General features: G+C 40.9%; 1 protein-coding gene across 3 annotated transcripts in view; it reads right to left on the minus strand.

The window, feature by feature from the left end:
• Positions 1–24,086, minus strand: part of C13H20orf194 (chromosome 13 C20orf194 homolog) — a 173,251-nt gene that overhangs the window by 125,598 nt on the left and 23,567 nt on the right. For all 3 annotated transcript variants that reach the window (XM_027559349.1, XM_027559347.1, XM_027559346.1), the window contains exons 3-6: positions 15,409–15,528; positions 10,874–10,998; positions 9,672–9,768; positions 8,547–8,653 (exon numbers count right to left, since the gene is read on the minus strand). In XM_027559349.1, coding sequence (XP_027415150.1) covers positions 8,547–8,653; positions 9,672–9,768; positions 10,874–10,998; positions 15,409–15,528 — 449 coding nt within the window. The remainder of the gene's footprint in view (positions 1–8,546; positions 8,654–9,671; positions 9,769–10,873; positions 10,999–15,408; positions 15,529–24,086) is intronic.

The following is a 24,086-nucleotide window of genomic DNA, read 5'->3' on the forward strand; positions in this document are numbered from 1 at the left end:
TTGGAATAGCTTCAGAAGGATAGGTGTTAACTCTTCAAATGTTTGGTAGAACTTACCTGTGAAGACATCTGGTCCTCTTCTAATGTTTTCTGGAAGGTGTTTGTGTGTGGTTTTTTATTTTTTATTTTTGAACTGATTAAATACTAATACTGGTAACTGGTCTGTTCATATTTTTTATTTCTTGGGAGATTGTACCATTCTAAGAATTGGTTGATTTCTTCTAGTTTGTTCACTTTACTGGTATGTAGTTGTTGTAGTGGTCTCTCATGATTCTCTGTATTTCTGTGGTGTTGGTTGTTACTTCTTTTTCACTTCTCACATTACTGATCTGGACCCTCTCCTTTTTTCTTGATGCATCTGGTTAAAGACGCAACAATTTTATCTTTTCAAAGAGCCAGCTTTTAGTTTAACTGATCTTTCCTATTTTTACTTAGTCTCTATTTCATTTAGTTCTGCTGTCTCTATGTTTTTTTTCTTTCTACTTACTCTGGGATTTGTTTGTTGTTCTTTCTATAGTTCCTTTAGGTGTAAGGTGGGCTTCCCTGGTAGCCCAGACAGTAAAGCATCTGCCTGCAATGCGGGAGACCTGGGTTCTATCCCTGGGTCGGGAAGGTCCCTAGAGAAGGAAATGGCAACCCACTCCAGTCCTCTTGCCTGGAAAATTCCATGGATGGAGGAGCCTGGTAGGCTACAGTCCATGGGATCACAAAGAGTAGGACACGACTGAGCAATTTCACTCACACTGGTAGGTTGTTTGAGATTTATCTTTTTCCTGAAGTAAGCTTGTTTCGGTACAAACTTCCCTCTTAGAACTGTTTTTGCTGTGTCCCACAGATATTGATGGCTCAGACAGTAAAGAATTTTCCTTGCAAGGCAGGAAACCCAGGTTTGATCCCTGAGTCAGGAAGATCCCTGGAGAAGGAAATGACTACCCACTCCAGAATTCTTGCCTAGAAAATTCCACAGACAAAGAAGCCTGGCAAGCTACAGTCCATGGGGTTGCAAAGAGTCAGACATGACTGAGCGACTAACACTTTCACTATAGGTATTGAGGAGGCTTCCCAGGTGGCACTAGTGGTAAAGAACCTGTCTGCCAGTGGAGGAGACAAGAGAGCCACTGGAGGAAAGCACCGGCAACCCATTCCACTATTCTTGCTCAGAGAATCCCACGGACAGAGGAGCCTGGTGGGCTACAGGCCATAGGGCCACAGAGTCAGACATGACTGAAGTGACTTAGCACACTTAGCATACACAAAGGTATTGAATTGTCATGTTTTCATTTTCATTAGTCTCTAGGTAACTTCTGATTTCCTCTTTGATTTCTTCAGTGATCCATTTGTTGTTAAGTAACATATTGTTTACCCTCCATGTGTTTTGAGGGTTTTACCATTTTTCTCCCCCATTGCAGTTGGTTTCTAGTCAGTATTGTGGCTGGAAAAGATGCTTGATATGATTTCAATTTTCTTCACCAAGACTTGTTTTGTAGCCTAGTATGTGACCTATCCTCCAGAATGTTTCACGTAGACTTGAAAAGAATGTGTATTCTGCTGCTTTCGGATGGAATACTCTTACCAAATAAGTCCCTTTGGTCCAATGTGTCATTTAAGGGCAGTGCTTCCTTATTGATTTTCTGTCCAGATGATCTGTCCATTGATGTAACTGAGGTGTTCAAATTCTCTATTATTGTGTTACTGTCAATTTCTCCCTTTCTGTCCATTAATATCTGATATATGTATTTCAGGCAGTTTAGTCACTCAATCGTGTCCAACTCTTTGCAACCCCATGAACCGCAGCACACCAGGCCTCCCTGTCTATCACCAACTTCCGGAGCTTACCCAAACTCATGTCCATTGAGTCTGTGACGCCCTCCAACCATCTCATCCTGTCGTCCCCTTTTCCTCCTGCCCTCACTCTTTCCCAGAATCAGGGTCTTTTCCAATGAGTCAGTTCTTCGCATCAGGTGGCCAAAGTATCTCAGTTTCAGCTTCAACATCAGACATTCCAAAGAACATCCAGGACTGATCTCCTTTAGGATGGACTGGCTGGGTCTTCTTGCAGTCCAAGGGACTCTCAAGAGTTTTCTCCAACACCACAGTTCAAAAGCATCAATTCTTCAGTGCTCAGCTTTCTTTATAGTCCAATTCTCTATTTAGTTGCTCCCATATTCAGTGCAGATATATTTATAATTGTTATATCTTAGTGCACTGATCCCTTGATTATCATGTGGTATCCTTCTTCATCTCTTACAACAGCGTTTATTTTAGGGCTTATTATTGTCTAAGTATTGCAACCCTGGCTTTGATTTTTATTTGCATGGAATATCTTTTTCCATCCTCTTACTTTCAGTCTGTCTATAAACCTGAAGTGATCTCTTCTAGGCAGTACACACACACACACACACACACACACACACACACACACACACATATGTCTTGTTTTTGTATCCACTCAGCTATTCTGTGTCTTTTGATTGGAGCATTCAGTCCATTTACATTTAAGGTAATTATTGATATGTATGTTCTTATTGCCACTTTGTTATCTGTTTTGGGGTTACTTTTGTAGGCCTTTTACCCCTTCCTTCTTCCTTAATTCTGTTGTGATTTAGTGACAATTTTTAGTATTGTATTTGGATTTTTATTTTTTGTGTATATCTATTACAGATTTTTGGTTTGTGGCTATCATGAGGTTTTTAATATAACGTTCTATGTACATACTTAACTGTTTTTAAGTTGTTGATCTCTTAATTTCAAATGCATCTTAATCCCACAGCGTATACTCTCCTCCCCTCTCAATTACTATTTTCAGTATCGTATTTTACATCTAATTGTTTTGTGTACCCTTTAACTGCTTATTGTGGGTGTTTGTAGATACTGTGGATTTCACTATTTTTGTCTTTAAACCTTCTAAGAGGTTCATGCATGGATGATTTCCTATCTTTATTGTATGTTTTCCTTTACCTTTTTCATTTCAGAATTTTCATGTTTTTAGAGTAATAGCCTTTTCTTTTTCACCTAGAGAAGTTCTTTTAACACTTGTAAAATTGGTTTGGTGAACTCTTTTAGCTTTTGCTTGTCTACAAAGCTTTTACTCTCTCCAATAAATATGAATGAGAGCACTACTGTGTAGCATACTCATGCTCATAGGTATTTTCCTTTCATCACTTTAAACTTACAGCACTTCCCTCTGGCCTGCAGGACTTCTGCTTAAAAGTCAGCTGACAGCCTTATGGGAGTTCCCTTTTATGTTATTTGTTCCTTCTGTCTTGTTACTTTTAATATTCTCTCTTTAAATTTTACATTTTGATTACAGTGTGTCTTGGTGTGTTCTTTTTGGGTTAATCCTATATGAGACTCTCTGCACTTCCTGGTCTTGAAGGACTGTTTATGGCTCTTAAGTATTCAGGGATTTTCTTAGCACCTTTCTTTCTAAGACTTCTAAAATGCAAATATTAGTGTGCTTGATGTTGTCCCAGAGGTCTCTTATATGTCATTTCATTCTTTTTTCTGTTTAGCATCAGTGATTTCCACTACTTTGTCTTCCAGCTCACTGATCCATTCTATATCATTTAAACTGATGATTCCTTCTAATGTATTTTTCATTTTAATTGTATTCTTCATCTACAGCTGTTCTTTATATTTTCTCATTGTTAAAAACTTACAGTTTTTTGCTCTGTGCATCTATTCTTCTCTCACATTTTTTGATCATTTTTACAATCACTACCTTCACTCTTTCTTGGGAAAACTAAGCTTTTCACTTGTCTTCTGGGTTTTTTTTCTTACTCCTTTGACTGGAACATGTCTCTCTGTCATTTCATTTTGCCTAAGCTGCTGTATGTATTACTTATCTGGTGGGCTAGTTATGTTTCCTGACTTTAGAGAAGAGGCCTTCTGTAGGAGACATTCTATGTATCTCAACAGTGTACACCCCTCTCATCACCCAAGCTATATGTTCCAGGGGTTTCCCCATGTTGGCTGCATGGGTCCCTCTTTTGTGGAGGGCTATTTGGGTGATGTGGTAAGACTTTGCTGGCACCTGGTCCAGGTGGTTACCAGGCCCTGCCTTGTGCAGAGACTGCTGGCTGCAGGTTGGTGGGCTGGAGAACCTCAGGGAGCCCCAGGACTCGTGCTGGTTCATTGGTAGGAAGAGTCAGGATCCATAAGACTCTAAGACTGTTAGTGGGTGAAGCCAGGTCCTGGGGTTAGTACCAGACTACTAACAGGTAGATCTGGGTCCTGGAGTCTGGTTTCTGGGCCCAGGTATCTCAGAGCTGGTGTCAGATTACTGGGAGAGGGGAGTGACAGTTGCGTTTGTGGTTCAGGATATCCTAAAGCTTGTATTTGCCTCTTAGTGTGGGCAGGGCCAGGGTCAACGTGGTCTTAAGTCAGGGCCTGCTTTGTGCAGGCTGGATTCACAGCCTGTGGAAGTCTGGTTTTTCTGCATTTGGTGTCTGACTCCTGATTGGTGAGGCTGGTCCAGAGGCCACAGCAGGCTTCCTGGAGGGCAGGGTCAGGGATCAGGAGATCCTGGGACTGGTGCCTTCTCACTGGTGGGTGGAGCTGGGTCTTGGCCTCTGGTGGGCAGGGGTAAGTCTAAAGGTGGTTGAGAGCTCAGGAAATCTTTAGATAGCCTGCCTGCTTATGGATGGGGCTGTTCCTCCTGGATGGGGCTGTTCCTCCCCCCAATTAGTTTCACCTGGGGTGTCCCAGCACTGGCTCCTACATGTTTATTGGCCAGGTCTTGGTTCTAATGAGTGAAAGGGAGGATTCTACAACAGCGCCCATTACCACCAGTGTCCACATGGCAGAAGGGCACACCCAAGGAATGGCTGCCATCAGCATCTATATCCCCAGGGTGAGCTGCAATTGCCTCTTGCTTCTCTGGGACACTCCCCAACACCAGCAGATAAGTCTGGTCCAGGGTTCTATCAAATGATTGCTTTTGTCTTGAGTCCTGGAGTATGTGATACTTTGTGTATACCCTGTAAGAAAGAAATCTCTATTTCCCTCAGTCCTGTGGGACTCCTGAAATTAAGCCCTGCTGGCCTTCCAAGTCAAATGCTCTGGCAGCTCATCTTCCCAGTGCAGGGCTGCCAGGCTGCAGAGGCCACCATGGAGCGCAGAACTCTCACTGCTCTATGAGAACCTCTGCAATGTAATTATTCTCCAGCTGTGGGTCACCTACCTGGGGGAAGGGACTTGAGTACATCAGAAGTCCATCCTTCCTGTCTTTTGGTTCATTCCTTATGACTTTAGCTGTAGCAAGTCCTTCCTGGTAGGTTATGGTCTTTTTTTCATCAATGGTTGTTCTGCAAATAATTGTGATTTTGGTGTGCTTGGGAGAGGGGATGAGCTCAGGGTCCTTATATTCCCCATTTGGCCAATCTCCCTGATTTCTATTTTGAAATTCAAATCTTAATTCTACTAGTGAATTTTGAGGCTTAGAACAATATTTTCTCATATGCCATCCACTTCTCTTTTAAATTCTGCTTGCTCTAAATACCACATCTTGCCTCTCTTTCTAAAAACTGCATGCTTGAAAAGTATAAATGATATTTTTCTCAATTTTTATTTCCTGGAGAAAATATTTTTTAAAATCATGCTGATCCATCCCTGCATCTAATATGCTATGGTCTCCTTCTTATCTTCTGAATTTTTTCATAGGGTTTATTCTACTTTTCAGTACAAAAATTTTTATGTTTGTCCATTAGCAGGTGAATGAATGCTTGCTCTGTAGTTATTACTCAGAAGTTTGCTTTTAGAATTCTCCCTTGAAGAGTTGGTTAATGTAAATTTATATTACCAGATCACACAGTTCTAATAGCTGGAGAGTAAGAAGGAAGTTGGAGATGGGGAAAGCCCTAGCAGAAGAACTACCCTGTACTGCTTCCAGGAAGAAAGAGTTCTCTGTATCCATAACTTAGTCTGGCCCAGCCTAAATATCAAATAAATGCTCTAAGGGTCTGGTTTCCTTTCTCATGCTGGCACCTACCACAACAGGGACAAAACATCCTCTAAGTTAAGGATTTTCCTCTGGGTATAAGCATGCAATAAAAGAGAAGTTTAAAAACTTAAGTTATATCTGTAGTTCTCCTCCTAGCTTTCAAAGGAGGCAGGAACTTTTCTGGCTCAGGCAGTTATCAGGCCTCTAATACGTCAATCAGAGAGAAGCAGACAGTATAATGGCAGAGTTGATCACTAGGCCAAACTGCTGCATACCTTAAAGGACAAGGAAGGACAGGGTAAGGAAGAGAAGAGAGGTCGGGGAAAATGAGATGGGGACAAAGAAAAGTATTTGAGAGAATGAAAATTAGTGGCTAAAAAGAAGGGCAGGATCTAAAGAAAGGGATTCTGAAAGAAGAGTTAGAGTAACTTTTACTATATGATGTATGCTGTTTCCTCCTCACTGCCCCTAAAAACACTACCCTCCAGGAAAAATCTACATTACCTTGTAAAAGTTTTTCTGAAAAAGAATTTTGTTCCTTTGGGATCTGACTTCATGGTTTGATGCACCTCAAGGCAGGAGCCAGAGGCCTGCCCCATTTGAGCTGCATGAATTGTCCAGCTTCCAAGCACACTGCTTTTCAAGTACCTAGTGGTAGCCCAGGGGTTAGAAGCATAGGGTCAGAAGCCTGACTTTCTGGACTGGGCTTTAGCCCTGCCACTCACTGGCTACTAGTTCTGTGACCTGGGAAATTCATTTAAACTTTCTGTAAAATAGGGATGGTAACAGACCTACTTCAGAGGGTTATTGTAGGAATTAAAGTTAATTCATGGGCTTCCCTGGTGGCTCAGCTGGTAAAGAATCTGCCTGCAATGCGGGAGACCTGGATTCAATCCCTGGGCTGGGAACATCTCCTGGAGAAGGGAACGGCTACCCACTCCAGTACTCTGGCCTGGAGAATTCCTGGACTGTATAGTCCATGGGGTTGCAAAGAGTCAGACAGGACTGACTTTCACTTTCTTTCCAAATTAATTTATACAAAATGCTGAGAACAGTGCCTGGCATCTACAAGACAGTATAAATGCATAGTTTATACAATTAACTAAAAATAAACATTACCATTATCACTAAAAATTTTAAGGTTCTTCTCTATGTCCTGTGGCATGCCTCCTTTCAAGTCCCTATTCTCCTAAACTGTGTGCGCTCAGTTGCGTCCAACTCTGCAACTCCATGACTGTAGCCCCCCAGGCTACTCTGTCCATGGAGTTTTCCAGGCAAGAATACTAGAGCAGGTTGCCATTTCCTGCTTCAGGGGATCTTCCTGACCCAGGGATAGAATCCATGTATCTTGTGTCTCCTGCATTGGCAGGCAGGCTCTTTACCACCTGTGAAGCCCCCCTTCTTCCAAATTTTAGGGTGTTAACTGCTGTCAGGGGCAGCTGCCACAGCCTTGTGGATGTTCTACTACTTTATTGTAATAAATGTGAGAAAACTGGTTTGGGGCAAGAAGAATGGGGCTGATGTGGTGTGTGTCTTCTTCATCCCTACAGCCCATGTTCCTCTACATTACAGGGTTTGCCAGGTGAACCTCCAATCATTTCTCAGGGACACTGCTACTTCTCAGAAGGAGGCAAAAGAATCAGTCCTGGACCTTGCTTCCAAAGATCCCACTTACTCTATCCCTAAGAGTATGGCCCCATTTCCAGCACGTCTGGTTTCCTGTACTGGGAGCAGATCATTTCAGTGGGGATCCTATGGAGGCATATGGATACCAAGTCATCCTTCCTAATGCATACCCTAGATGATCCTCTCTTCCAGTTCTCATTCATTAATTCACTTAACAATACTTAACTGGTCATCTTCTAGATGCAGAACACTGAAAAAAAAGATACTGTTCTTACCATAAAAGCTAATCTTTTTATTCCTTTAGTTGTTGTTTAGTTGTTAAGTAGTGTCTGAGTCTTTTCTGATCCCATGGACTACAGCCTGCCAGGCTCCTCTGTCCATGGAATTCTCCAGGTAAGAATACTGGAGTGGGTTACCATGCCCTCCTCCAGGGGATCTTCCCAACCCAGGGATTGAACCTGCATCTCCTGCATTGGAAGGTGGGTTCTTTACCACTAGCACCACCTGGGAAGCCCCTAGTACACAGTACTTATACAAAATTCTGCACTTTCCCTTTCATTGCCCTTAAATAGTTAAATTATACAAACTTCTGAGATACAAACAACAATAAGAATGCTTTTGTTCTCCAGAAACTTCCAATCCAGAGGCCAGGGGTGGGTGAGTGGGTAAGTGGGTATGACAGATATAAGTGACATAGGACAGTAAAAGTTATGAGGAGTCAGCCTGGGGTGCTATAGGTAACTCAGAATGGGGAAAAAAAGGAGGACAGAGAGAAGCTTTACGAATAAAGGCCATAGGAGCTCACTTTGCAGACTAGCCTTAAACAGCAATAATTTTCCATTTCAAATACTTTAAACTGTCCCATACCCTTTGGAGTCACTCCCAGCTTTCTAGAGTGTTATAATGAACACCCACACTGTGGGCCTTCATAAAAACAGCTTAGTGGCAGAAAAACCAAACATGCTGCTTTTCATACATACCTCATATTTCATGGTAAAAAATCCATCCCCTCCAATGCCCTCAAGAGCAAAGGCCTGTACAACAGGCCACTTCTCCACTACAAACATATCAAATATCTGCAAGTGACCTAGAGGAATCAAGTACAACATGTATCAAATTTCATCCTGAATACAGCAGTCTAAACCTGATCTAATGTGCTCAGAAAGGCATCATTTCTTACAAGTTCACCACAGCCTCATCTAGCAAAAAAAATACCAAAAACTGAAACAGATAAAATGGTTAGATATTAACACTAGAAATACAAAATGAAAGTCAAGGAAAAAACAAAATACAAACAAGTTACAAAAATTCAAGTTTCTCCATATTTTCACATTCTGGTTTCCAGGGAAAGTAAGAAAACAAATAGTGGCCTATTATATCTGACTTGTATCCCTAAGTGGATATATTTATTAACAGACCAAAACTTGACTCCTTTCCCTTAAAAAACACATAGCTAACCAACTTCCTCAAGGGAAAAGTATGAAATCAAAATATTTCCTTCCCTATTATTATAAGGAAGGAAACATTAAATGTACAAGTTTTTTTTTTTTTTTTTTCCTTTTAGTAGATAAAGACAGAAGCACTGCTAAACTTGCTGATCTTTTCCCTCTGTTTTTACACTTGTTTTTTTGGCCATGCCCCACAGCATATGGGACGTTAGTTTCCCAACCAGGGATTCAACCCACACCCCCTGTAATGGAAGCACGAAGTCTTAATAAGCACTGGATCACCAGGAAAATCCCCTATACATTATTTTTGAGCATCACTGTCAGCATATTTTTAACAGCTACCCAAATTACTATTTCTTATTGGCAAGAGGCGCCACAACTATATTTCATCTTTAATAAGTGGTACAGACTAGATCCTCATGAGTCCTTCAATCTGATTGCTGGTAGCATGCTGTGATGCTGCAGAAACTTCAGTTATGAACAAAAACTTGCATAGCAAAGTCCTAAGATTTCATTCTGCCCGATCCTCTCTGCCTTTACTGAAAACAGATCAATGGGTTTTCCAGATGAATGTCTCCACTGAAAGGAGAAGTAAGGACTTTCGACTCATACGCCAGCCCAGCAAGGTTCTAAAATGGATGACTGTCAGATACACACCTTGGGAGCTATAAGGAATGCCAATTCTACTGCAGTCTCGAACCATGTCCACAAAGCTGGCAATTTTAAATTCTTCTGCAGCTTCCTCATCTTCATACTAAAGAAGGAAATTAAAGGAATCAGGCTCTAATGAGACATCATATAAAATTCCATATTTCCTCTGCATTTTTATTAGTTGTCCCAAATGTCCCATGAGGGGTTTTTTTTTTTGGTAGCCATGCTGTTCAGTTTGAAGGATCTTAATCCTATGACCAGGGAATGAACGCATGTCCTTGGCAGTGAAAGAACAGAGCTCTAACCACTGGACCACCAAGGAATTCCCTTCAAGAGGGTATTTTTAAAGCCAGCTTTTTGTGTCTGTTGATCAAAAACACATCATTCTCTTACCTTACACCACACACAAAAATCAACTCAAAATGGATCAGAGACCTAAATTCAAGAGATAAAACTTATCCTCAAAAATCTCCCAAATGGGGGACTTCCTTGGCGATCCAATGGTTAAGACTCAGAGCTCCCAATGCAGGGGGCATGGGTTGGATCCCTGGTTAAGGAGCTAAGGTACAGCATGCCACACGGCACAGCCAAAAACAAATTCCCCAAATGCTCATATGGAAAAAGGGTTCTAAACTTACACTGGGTCCCAACTTCCATGAAATTCTAAATCTTAAGCCCCAATTTGATTTCTATCCAAACTCTTAGAAAGGGTCCAAAGGGAAAAAGAAACAAATACCAAGAAATCCAAACATGGGAATGTCACAGAACGGCTCCTGGGGCCATTCCTAGGCCTGAGCAAATGGGCCCAAGTTGGGGATGAAGAAGCAGGGCAGGAAGGTAGGTTCATAAGCCTACTATTAGGTCACAATTTTAACAGTTCTTTTCGCCTTTTTCAGGCATGTAATTTATTGCTGGGGTAGCTTCATAATGAAATATGAAAAGTTCCACTAAAACAACTTTTTTGTGAAACCACATTTCACAATTTGATTTGGGGTGGGGACGGAGTCATGCCACATGGCATGCAGGATCTTACTTCCTTAACCAGGGACTGAACCGTGCCCCCTGCAGTGGAAGTTCGGAGTCCTAATCACTCGACTGCCAGGGAAGGCCCCAATTTAATTTTTTAAAGGACTTTCTGTTCCACGTCTATTTTTTCCTGAAGTATCCTTAGAGTGTCTCTATGTTTTTATTTTATATTTTCTCCTCACCTCATTTTCAGTCATGCAGTGGAAATGCAGATTTCTCCAATGGGCCACATAGGGTAACAGATAGCGATAATTTACAGGATTACAGTACAGATGGACACTATCTGATTTAATCAATATAATCACATCTGTAAGAAAACAAAATTAAAACACAAGATGGTCAGAGGATTTCCTTTAGACACCTTCTGCCCACATAATCTGTGAAACCATTAAAACTACCTCAGAAACAACGTAACAAAACTCTAAACTGAAAAATTTTAAATTAGGCAACATGCTTCAAAGTGACTGTAGAACACTCAAGTGTGGACAGCAAAGATTTCCTCATCCCCACACAACACTTCATCCATTGTAGCGCTCTGGTTATGGTAGAATAAGTCAAAAGAACAGCCTTCAGTTTATTTCATAAAGTTCAACAAAGCAAAGTCTGCTGTACCAAACTCAGCTGTGTTCTTCACTGTGGAAATAAATAGTAAATGGCAACTCTGCAGCTAAAAGTCACTGAGGCAGGAAAACAGCACAGAATATGGCCAGTGACCGGTTCTCCTGCATACATCAGTGTCTAAAGCTCTTAGTTTGGGTCAAGGCAAATTGTGGGCCTGAGGACATCACTTTCCTTGTGACCTGGGAAAGGTTACTATATACAAGGGTGAACTCTGTACACAGGAGAGGCTGAAAGGAAGGAAGGAAAGGCAAGTGGACAAGGCTTCTATAAATAGATCAACAGCTCACAGATACAAGGAATAACAATCAGTGTTGCTGGGTCAAATAAACAAAGCAATCCCAAAGGTGCAAATAAAACCAAGTAAACTAACAAACGGGGGCTTCCCTGATGGCTCAGATGGTAAAGAACCTGCCTGCAATGTGGGAGACCCAGGTTTGATTCCTGGGTTAGGAAGACCCCTGGACAAGGGAATGGCAACCTACTCCAGCACTGTTGCCTGGAGAATGCCATGGACAGAGAAGCCTGGCAGGCTAGAGTCCATGGGGTCACAAAGAGTTGGACACGACGGAGCAACTAACACACACTAACAAATGAGCCAAGGAATAGGGCAGGAATATTAAAACAGTTTAAACACTAAGAAAGTGTCACACTTTCAGAAGAAAAGCAGAGGCTTCATTCTATGGCTCCTCAGATACCAGAGCCATTAGGCCTCTTTCTAACAACACAATATTTGGGAAAGGGCTGGAGGAGATGGCTGGAAATGAGAAAGGAGCATGGGAGCAGAGAGCAACTGAGGCACCAGGCTTAGGGCAATGCTAACATGTAACACAGTGTGACAGATAATAATCTACAAAAACATAAAGCCCAGTGAATACTGATGTCAGCTGACTACACAGCTGGGTGGCCTCATGAAATAAAGCTCTATGATTATGACCTATAAAATCACTCAAAGCTCCACACTCAGTCAGATCCAAGGTGTTCAAGGGATCACAGAATGGAGCAGCCTCTTCACTGCTGACTCTCAGCTAAGTGCTGGACTTAAAAGGCACCATGGGATGGGAAAGAGTCCGCCCTCTCATCCTTCTGGGAGACTTACTCTGAATCACTTGTAGCTGACCTGCTTAACAGTGAGAGTTTGACATCACTGAGAGCTTCCTGTGTCGACTGTACTCTATACTGATGTACAACATACTGCAAAGAATTAGGATCCAGTAAAAGAAATCATGCAACAGCCACTAAACCGAATGAAGCATGCTTGGATCTCACAGGACTAAGGTTATCACCACAAGCAAATTTTAACAGAGTACACAGGCAGGTAAAAGAAGAAAGCGTAAGAGAACTGGATGAACATATAAACTATTTTAAAAGTTTTTTTTTAATAAATTCTTTGTATTTGCCTCTTTTTCTTTCAGATAATTAGGGATTGTAACGCAGAAGATAAATCTGGTAAACTCACCTTTCTAGCTATTTGGATTTAAAAAATGAATTAATTTGGAAGAAAATGCTCATTACAAGCCTTCATTGTGCTAGGCGACAGGATAAAGACAGAGATAAGCAGAAAAGAGGACTTTTGAGGACTTAAACTATTTCTTTTATTTCAATATTGTAGTGTCCTTAGCAACCTTGACTACAGTGAATGAAATGTGTGGCTGCACAAGCATCTGCCTTTTTATAATTCTCAATGAGCTGCCAAAATGAATTATTTCCAAACCAGTAGATGTTATACAGTGTAAGAAAGCAATTTTTAACATCAGAATCTGAAACTAAATTTGAGTTAAAAAAAATTACTAGAAGGGATAATTTCAGCCTGCTCTTTCCACACTAATAAAAAGAAAAACTTTAACAAATCTCTAATGATAGATACTACTAAGGACTTTACTAAGAAATTAGAAGAATTTTCATATACACTAGGCCAGGGTTCTTCAACTTCAGCACTACTGACATTTAGACCAGAACATTTTTTGTTGTGAGGAGCTGGCCTATGTATGCATCATAGGATGCTTAGCAGCATCTCTGGCTCTACCCACTCTGCCCAGCTGTTACAATCAAAAATGTCTTCAGCCAAATGTCCCTTGGGGGATAAAACCCTCTAGTTGAGAATCACTGCATTAGATTCACAGCAAGATTATTTCAACATCAGATTTTGCATCCCCCAGCTGCTTCACAAGAGCTGTCTCTTGTCCATTTTGATTTGTCTATTCCCGTGTCTTCTGATCCATCTGGCAGACAAGTCATGATGCTAAGTATGTGATATCAGAGATAGCTCTTGGGCATCACCCCCATAGCAGCACAACCACAGGGTGAGTGTCTCAAAGTGAGAAAAGGGGAATGTTAGCAGAAAGACTGCATTGTAATCACAGGCACCATCATAAATTACAGTCACATAGAAAACAATGCCCAAAGACAGGGCAGGACAAAGAGCCTTTGTTCCTAAACTGAAGATCTACATGAAATCTTCCTTGTAGGAGAACCTTGCAGGCTCGTCCTTGACTTACAGTTGAAAGTGCTATCATAGGACAACAGCATATAACATGAGCCTTCCAGCATGTAGAGGCAGTAGGAAATTTACAGGAAAACTAGTACCTTGCCAAGAAGATATAATGTCAAATACTGATGTTTACCATTTCCTCTAAAACTGATTTATCCAATAAACATACTCTGAAAACTACTTGTCACTCAGTTCAGTTCAGTTGTTCAGTCCTGTATGACTCTTTGCGACCCCAAGGACTGCAGCATGCCAGGCTTCCTTGTCCATCACCAACTCCCGGAGGCTACTCAAACTCATGTCCATCATGTCGGTGATGCCATCCAACCATCTCATCCCTGTCGTCCCCTTCTCCTCCCGCCTTCAAACTTCCCAGCATCAGGGTCTTTTCCAATGAGTTGGTTCTTCACATCAGGTGGCCAAAGTACTGGAGTTTCAGCTTCAGCATCAGTCCTTCCAATGAATACTCAGGACTGATCTCCTTTAGGATGGACTGGTTGGATCTCCTTGCAGTCCAAGGGACTCTCATGAGTCTTCTCCAACACCACAGTTCAAAAGCATCAATTCTTCAGTGCTCAGCTTTCTGTACAGTCCAACTCTCACATCCATACATGACTACTGAAAAAACCATAGCTTTGACTAGATGGACCTTTGTTGGTCAAGTAATGTCTCTGCTTTTTAATATGCTATCTAGGTGAGTTATAGCTTTTCTTCCAAGGAACAAGCATCTTTTAATTTCATGGCTGCAGTCACCACCTGCAGTGATTTGGGAGCCCAAGAAAATAAGATCTGTCACTGTTTCCATTGTTTCCCCATCTGTTTGCCATGAAGTGATGGGACCGGATGCCATGATCTTCGTTTTCTGAATGTTGAGCTTTAAGCCAACTTTTTCACTCTCCTCTTTCACTTTCATCAAGAGGCTCTGTAGTTCTTTGCTTTCTGCCATAAGGGTGGTACCATCAGCATATCTGAGGTTATTGATATTTCTCCCAGCAATCTTGATTCCAGCTTGCGGCTTCATTCAGCCTGGCATTTCGCATGATGTACTCTGCGTATAAGTTAAAAAAGCAGGGTGACAATATACAGGCTTGACTTGACGTACTCCTTTCCCGATTTGGAACCAGTCTGTTGTTCCAGGTCTAGTTCTAACTGTTGCTTCTTGATCTGCATACAGATTTCTCAGGAGGCATGTCAGCTGGTCTGGTATTCCCATCTATTTCAGAATTTTCCAGTTTGTTGTGATCCACACAGTCAAAGGCTTTGCCAGTCAATAAAGAAGAAATAGATGTTTTTCTGGAACTCTTGCTTTTTCGATGATCCAACGGATGTTAGCAATTTGATCTCTGGTTCTTCTGCCTTTTCTAAATTCAACTAGAACATCTGGAAGTTCATGGTTCACGTACTTGTCACTAGTCTATTATCTAGTAGGTGACCAAAAGCATATTACTTAACATATCAGCAAAGAAGAAATGTTTTTCATTAATAAAAGAGCAAAAATTTATGGGAGCGCAGGCTATTTTAAATTTTCCATAAAAGGGCACTGAAATAAGCATTCAAAGGAATAAATCACGTAACTTCTCTCTCACACAGAGTCTACCAATATATACTTACCATCTAAAACTTCTTCAGAAAACCCTGTTTTCTCAAAATCACTGGCATTTTGATTGTACAAACCAAGCAGAAGATAATTTGCCAGCTCTCTGCAGCCTTCATTGTACCTGCTATCGATTCCTGCAAGACAAAGAAGGTTCTGATCAGCTGTACTGTACTATGGGAGAAAATGAGTCCCAATAGTTTGTCCCTGCTCAGCAAAACTGTGATGGTTAAGTTAAAGGTAGCACCTTGGACCAGTTTCGTGCCAGAAACCAAACTAAACAACTCTCTGTGAAAGAAGTAGCCTCAGCATCAAGTATTCTTACATGGATTCAATATCTGAATACCTGAGATGGTGAAACAGCACAGAATACAGAAGTTATTAATTTAATCAAATGAAATTTTTGAGGATAGAAGTTACCAGAAAATACAGTCCACACCCTGTCAGAGGTGGTTAAAGATTTTGTAATACTTCCAGTTGGAATAGGACTAGGCATCAGAAAAAGTATTTTCTTCTCAAAACGACCTTTATCAAAACAATGAAATCAAATAGAGGAGAATTAAGGTGGTTTGAGAAGAACTCAAAGAAGTGAAAAGAGGACAAGTGAATGAAACCACAGACATCCATCTTCTCACAAATATTTATCAGGCCCAAAGCCGTGCACTGTGCTGGATGCTGAAGCATGCAAACATGCCTACAAATGGTCCTCATGAAGCTTACAGTCTAATGGGGCTGGGTCAGAGACTAATGAAAAGGAAATTAAAATACTGCCTTCATAACTGCCTTTCAATGCCAAAGGCACATATACTATTTGGTTCCTGTCTATGTGTAAAAGCCCAGAGCCGTAGCTCTGGGACATGTCAAGGGCAGGGAGCAGTCTATGTAAGATTGAAGGGAAGGGGCTGTGGCAGAAGGAGCTCAAAGAATGTAAATACAGCTGGAGCTTGGGAAACAGGACTGCCAATGGTTTTTCAGAGCAGTGAAAAGTGAAAAGTAGTGGGCATTCAGGCCAGTAGGGCTGAGAGAGGACTTCTGTGGGAAGACTACTTTCTCAGCTAGATCAAAGCAGCACAGTCCTCTTCTATCCCAACCAACACTTCAGTGAAGAAAGGGATAAAAAAAAAATCAAAAGTGCTAGAGTTAAAAATAACCAGTGGGGAACTTCCTTGGTGGTCCAGTGGTTAAGAATCCACCTTCTAATGCAGGGGATGTGGGTTCAATTCTTTGTTGGGGAACTAAGATCCCACATGCCAAGGGGCAACTAAACCTGTGCGCTGCAACTACTGAACCCGAGTGCTTCAACTAGAGCTTCCTCAGCTGGGAGGATCTAAAAGCAATGACATCCCTGTAGCATACACAGTACCTAGATCTTGGTTTCTAATACAATTCTCCAATAACAGAAATCAGGGCTCCTTAAGAGCATGGGTGTTTTGAGGACTGAAGCAGGTAATAGACAAAATAAGACTGGAGAATCTTATACTGTCAGAAAATACAGAAGTGCTAAACAGACTAAAACTTCGATGAGGATATATCAAAGGGAGGGACATAGGAGTCAACCAAAAAAGCTCCAAATGGTCAAGCTGATACAATTTGAAGTAGCAACGGAATATAACCTAAAGTATAAATGAAATAATACTAGATTTTAACTCAAAGTATAAAATAAATATTCATGAATTGATACTGATACAAACAAATGACTGAAATAAATGAGGGAGAAAAGACAAATATCCCATGAAGAAGAATTTCAAATAATTTATGTAATTACTATCCTCTGCTCAAGGCAATGGGGTATGAACCCTACTCCTTAGTGTGTAAGCTGCATAGTGACTTCCTCCCAGAGGACAGTATGGACGGAGGGGTGGGGAAAAAAATTTATAGTACAGAATGTCACAAATACTATCTCAGACAAATGATGAAAGTCAATATTCACTGAAAAGTCTTGTTGTTAATATGTACTCTCACTATCATGTGAAGAAAATGGCATGTTACTTCACTGATCTTCCACTCCAAAGTTCACAACTCCAGTCTAATTATGAGAAAAACAAAAGAAAAATCCTAATAGAGGGATTTTTCTAGTACTAGTACTTCATTATTACTCCTCAAAACTGTCATTAAGGTCATCAAAAACAAGGAAAGTCTGAGAAACTGTTATGGTCAAAAGAAGCCTAAGAAGACAACTAAATTTCACATGGGATCCTAGAACAGAAAAAGGACATTAGGTAAAATTTAAGAAAATGTGAAGCAACTGTGGACTTCAGATAATAATAATATATTAATACTCATTAATTGGGCTTCTCTGGGCTCAGCTGGTAAAGAATCCACCTGCAATGCAGCAGACTTGGGTTTGATCCCTGGGTTGGGAAGATCTCCTGGAGGAGGGCATGACAACCCACTCCAGTATTCTTACCTGGAGAATCCCATGTACAGAGGAGCCTGATGGGCTACAGTGCATACGGGCACAGAGTCGGACACAATTGAAGCAACACAGCATGGACACACAATAGGGGAAACTGGATGAAGCGCACATGGGAACGCTGTACTACTCTCTTTGCAATTTTTCTGTAAACCTAAAAATTGTAAAAAAAATCTAAAATTGGGCTAAAAAATTATTTTTTTTAAATGGAACTCTCAAGAACTGCTGGTAAAAATATAATACAGTAGAACCACTCTGTATGCAAATGTTACAGTAGTTTTATTTGTAGGTCCTAACTGGTATGTACATACAATAAAATAATAATTACCAATAAAAAGAGACATATTCATGATAGATGCTACTGTAAGGATGAATCTCAAAATAATTATCCTAAGTGAAAGAAGTCAGACAAAAAAATATATACTGTATGATTCGATTTATATAAAACTCTGAGAAATGCAAACTAATGTATAATGACAGGAAGCATATTAGTAATTGCCTAAGAGTGGAGAAGAGACAGAATGGAGACCCTACAAAAGGACACAAGGGAACCTAGAGTTAGTAATAGCTACATACATTATCTTGACTGTAGTGGTACTCTCACATGTATACACATACGTCACCCCTTAACCGAAGTAAAGTTCAATGCTGTAAAGAAATATACTGCATAGGAACCTGGAATGTTAGGTCTATGAATCAAGATAAATTGAATGTGGTCAAGCAAGATGGCAAGAATGAACATGAATCACTGAACTAAAACGGAAGGGAATGGATGACCACTGTACCTATTACTGTAGGAAAGAATCTCTTAGAAGAAATGGAGTAGCCCTTATAGTCAATAAAAGAGTCCAAAATGCAGTAATTAGGTGCCATCTCAAAAACAAAAGAATGATCTAAGTTCGTTTTCAAGGCAGACCATTAAACATCACAGTAATCCAAGCCTATGTCCCAACTACTAAAGCCAAAGAAGCTGAAGGAGAATGGTTCTCTGAGATCCATAAGACCTTATACAAACTAACATCAAAAATAAGATATACTTTTCATCACAGGATTGGAATGCAAAAGGAGGAAATCAAGAGATACGTGGAGTAACAGGCAAGCTTGGCTTTGGGATACAAAATGAAGCAGGGCAAAGGCTAACAGTTTTGTCAAGAGAACACGTCATAGCAAACACCCTCTGCCAATGACACAGGAGACAACTCTACACATGGAGAACACCAGATGGTCAACGCTGAAATCAGACTGATTATATTCTTTGCAGCTGAAGATGGAGAAGCCCTATACAGTCAGCAAAAATAAGACCTGGACCTGACTGTGGCTCAGATTAAGAACTCTTTATTGCAAAGTTCAGCTTAAACTGAAGGAAAGTAGGGAAAATCACTAGATCATTCAGGTAGGACCTAAATCAAATCCCTTATGATCATGCAGTGGAGGTGATGAAATAGACTCAAGAGAATCTATTCCTTATATATTATATTATATATTATGTAATCTATTCCTTATATATTATTATAGAACCTGACAGACACAGTACCTTAAGAACTATAAACGAGGTTTGTAACACTGTACAGGAGGCACTAACCAAAACCATCCCAAAGGAAATGCAAGAAGGCAAAGTGGTTGCCTGAGGAGGCTTTACAAACAACAGAGAAAAAGAAGAGAAGCATAAGGCAAGGGAGAAAGGGAAAGATACACCCAACTGAACACAGAATTCCGAGACTAGCAGGGAGAGATAAGAAAGCCTTCTTAAGTGAACAATGCAAAGAAATTGAGGAAATCTAGAAAGGGAAAGATTAGAGATCTCTTCAAGAAAACGAGATGTCAAGGTAACATTTCATGTGAGGATGAGCATGGTAAGAGACAGAAACACTAAAAACCTAACAGAAGCAGAAGAAATTAAGAAGAGGTGGCAAGAATACAAAGAAGAATTACACAAAAAAGATCTTAATAACCTGGATAACCATGATGGTGTGGTCAGTTACCTAGGGACAGACATTCTGAAATGTGAAGTCAAGTGGGCCTTCAGTTCCGTTCAGTCACTCAGTCATGTCCGACTCTGTGACCCCACGGACTGCAGCATGCCAGGTTTCCCTGCCCGTCACCAACTCCCAAGCTTACTCAAACTCATGTCCATTGAGTTGGTGATGCCATTCAACCATCACATCCTCTGTCGTCCCCTTCTCCTTCTGTCTTCAATCTTCCCCAGTATCAGGGTCTTTTCCAGTGAGTCAGTTCTTCCCATCAGGTGGCCAAAGTATTGGGAGTTTCAGCTTCAGCATCAGTTCTTTCAATGAATATTCAGGACTGATTTCCTTTAGGATGGACTGGTTGGATCTCCTTGCAGTCCAAGGGACTCTCAAGAGTCTTCTCCAGCACCACAGTCCAAAAGCATCAACTCTTCGGTGCTCAACTTTCTGTATAGTCCAACTCTCACATCCATACATGACTACTAGAAAAACTACAGGTTTGACTAGACGGACCATTTTGGGGAAAGTAATGTCTCTGCTTTTTAGTATGGCTGGTCATAGCTTTTCTTCCAAGGAGCAAGCATCTTCGTGTGTGTATGTGTAATAAAGTTTTATTAAAGTATAAAAGAGAAAGCTTCTGACATAGACATCAGAAGGGGGCAGAAAGAGTGCCCCCCTGCTAGTCTTTAGCTGGATGTTACAGAGCTACCAGCAGGCTGCTAATTACAGAAAGGGAATGTCTCAAAACCCACAGCCTGGAACCAAGCCCCTCACCCACAACATGCATTTTGAGATAACTCTGGCACAAGGTGAGTCATCCCAGGCCGTAAAATGATTGCCATGAATCTTGAAGAAAGGCAGGTTTCCAAGTAAATATATAGTTTCACTAACATAGATTAGGAGAACAATGTATGAGTAAAACAGTGGTTTGTTCTGAGTCTTAAGCAGAACCAACTTGAAGAAAGAGTCTAGGGTAAATACATAGTTCATTAACATAGCTTAAGAAAAACATTTCTATAAGAAAAACACATAGGTTAGCTCAAGAAAAGTTAAGTTCAGGTGGAACCAGGTGTCATCTTGGCAACACAGACTTTTAAGAGAAACTTCCTTTTAAATTTGTGTAGAGAAGGGAAAAAAATCTGACACTTGTAGTTTGTTTCCTCCTGCCACTTAAGAGAGAGAGAAAAAACGTCTGACACTTGCAGCCAATTTCCTCCGTTTGGAGACCCCTAGCCTTCCTGCCTGTTAACCTCTCATTCCCCCCTTTTCTTTTAGGAGAATTATGTTTCCTAGGGAAAGGGGGGCATCGTTCTCATTCAGTATTGCTTCCAAGCGGATAAGGGGCATTGTGCCTAAATTGGTGAGGCAACATATGCTCCTAACCCTCATATAGAGGGTCTCTGATTCAGGGGGCCCAAGTAATAGTTGGAGGGAGGACCTAAATCAAATCCCTTATGATTGTACACCGGAAGTGACAAATAAATTCAAGGGATTAGATCTGTCAGACAGAGTGCCTGAAGAACTATGGACAGAGGTTCATGACACTGTACAGGAGGCAGGGATCAAGACCATCCCCAAGTGGGCCTTGGGAAACATTACTACAAACAAAGCTAGTAGAGGTGATGGAATTCCAGCTGAACTATAGCAAATCCTAAAAGATGATGCTCTTAAAGTGCTGTACTCAATATGCCAACAAATTTGGAAAACTCAGCCATGGCCACATGATTGGAAAAGGCCAGTTTTCATTCCAATGCCAAAGAAGGGCAATGCCAAAAAATGTTCAAACTACCATACAATTGCACTTATTTCACATGCTATCAAGGTAATGCTCAAAATCCCTCAAGTTAGGCGTCAGCAGTATGTGAACAGAGAACTTTCAGATGTACATGCTGAATTCAAAAAAGCAGAAGAACCAGAGATCAAATTGCCAACATTTGTTGGATCATAGAGAAAGCAAGGGAATTCCAGAAAAACATCTACTTCTGCTTTGTTGAGTATGCTAAAGCCTTTGACTGTGTAGATCACAATAAACTGTGGAAATTCTTCAAGAGATAGGAATACCAGACCACCTTACCTGTCTCCTGAGAAATCTGTATACAGCTCAAGAAGCAACAGTTAGAACTGGACATGGAACAATGGACTGGATCAAAATTGGGAAAGGAGTACGAAAAGGCTGCATATTGTCACTTGGCTTATTTAATGTATATGTGGAGTACATCATATGAAATGCCAGACTGGATGAATCACAAGCTAGAATCAAGATTGATTCATACAGAGCAACAAAGGAGACACAGATGTAAAGAACAGACTTCTAGATTCAGTGGGAGAAGGAGAGGATGGGATGATTTGAGAGGATAGCACTGAAACATGTACATTACTGTATGCAGAATGGATGACCAGTGCAAGTTCCATGCATGAAGCAGGGCAACCAGGGCTGGTGCTCTGTGACAACCTGGGGGGAGGGGGTGGGGAGGAAGGTGGTGGAGAGGGGGCTGGGGAGGAAGATGGTGGTGGGGGCGTTCAGGACGGGGGGACACATGTATGTCTATGGCCAATTCATGTTGATGTATAGCAAAAGTCACCACAATATTGTAAAGTAATTATCCTCCAATTAAAATAAATAAGTAAATAAAAAAGATTGCTGGGAGAAATATCAACAACCTCAGATATACAGATGATACCACTCTAACAGCAGAAAGCAAAAAGGAGCCTCTTGATGAGGGTGAAAGGGGAGAGTGAAAAAGCTGACTTGAAACTCAGCATTTCAAAAAACTAAAATCATGGTATCCAGTCCCATCACTTCATGGTAAACAGAAGGGGGAAAAGTGGAAACAGTGACAAATTTTATTTTCTTGGGATCCAAAATCACTGTGGACAGCGATTCTAGCTATGAAATTAAAAGATGGTTGCTCCTTGGAAGAAAAGCTATGGCCAATCTAGACAGTGTATTAAAAAGCAGAGACATCACTTTGTCAACAAAGGTCTGTATAGTCAAAGCTACGGTTTTTCCAGTAGTCATGTAAGGATGTGAGAGTTGGACCATAAAGAAAGCTGAGCACCAAAAAATTGATGCTTTTGAATTGTGGTGCTGAAGAAGACTCTTGAGAGTCCCCTGGACTGCAAGAAGATCAAGCCAGTCAATTCTAAAGGAAATCAACCATGAATATTCATTAGAAGGACTAATGTTAAAGCTGCAGCTCCAATACTTGGGGCACCTGATGCGAAGAGCCGACTCACTGGAAAAAACCCTAATGCTGGAAAAGACTGAGGGCAGGAGACGTGGGTGATAGAGGATGAGATGGCTGGATAGCATCACACTGACTCAATGGACATGAATTTGAGCAAACTCTGGGAGATAGCGAAGGACAGGGAAGCCTGCCCAGCTGCAGTTCACGGGGTCACAAAGAGTCAGAAATGACTTAGCGACTAAACAGCAACAACATACATATGTCAAAACTTATCACATTGTACCCTTTAAATATATGCAGTTTACTATACATGAATTAATACCACCATAAAACTGTTTTTTTTACAAAGGTTAGCAGAAAATCAGTGAAAACATTTCCTTTATCATAAGAACTAAATGGCAAATGCCAAAGTGGAGGGAGTCAGAGTTGCTAGGAAGGATACTGCAGGGGTTAGAAGGCTAAATTAAACCAACCAACTGATCACGAGATGCTATGATAACTCTAATTACCCCCCAAAGTAGAATTCACTAAACTCCTGAAGTTGTTTAAAAACATACAAGTGCCTCATTGACTTCTGGCTTCACAGCTCTTTGTCCTAGAGGTTTATTAACTTTTTACCTTAAACTTCACATACCCACCTTCAAACATCAATTTCTGCAAGATTTGTGTTTTCATTTTACATATATATATATATATATATAATATGTATCTGGTCTCATGGTATTCTTTAGGTTGACCCTTTTTTCAATCCTTTAGTATTTGTATTCAAGTTGCCCATGTGATCGATTTTATGCTGCCTATTTTTACTAGGTTGAGCCTTAACTAACAGAAATAATAGCATAAGTACAGTAACAAATAGGTGGTTTTATTCAAAAGTAACTTCATGGCAGAGAGAGCCCCCACCCCCTTTATTGGCTGCAGCTGGAAAGAGAATCCAGTGATTGTTGTTTCAGCATTTGAAACCAATGACTGGAATTCTAGGCCCACTGTAAACTATGTCTCTTGAGTAAGTGAGTGATGGAGTCAAAATTCAAACCCAAAACCTGCTTGGCTCCAGAGTGCGTATTTCAAACTCCAGTGTGCACTCTGCACACTGACTCTCATAAGTTTAAATGAAAGTGCTAGTA

The sequence above is a fragment of the Bos indicus x Bos taurus genome, chromosome 13 (genome assembly GCF_003369695.1).
Source record: "Bos indicus x Bos taurus breed Angus x Brahman F1 hybrid chromosome 13, Bos_hybrid_MaternalHap_v2.0, whole genome shotgun sequence".
NCBI classification, from domain to species: Eukaryota; Metazoa; Chordata; class Mammalia; order Artiodactyla; family Bovidae; genus Bos; species Bos indicus x Bos taurus.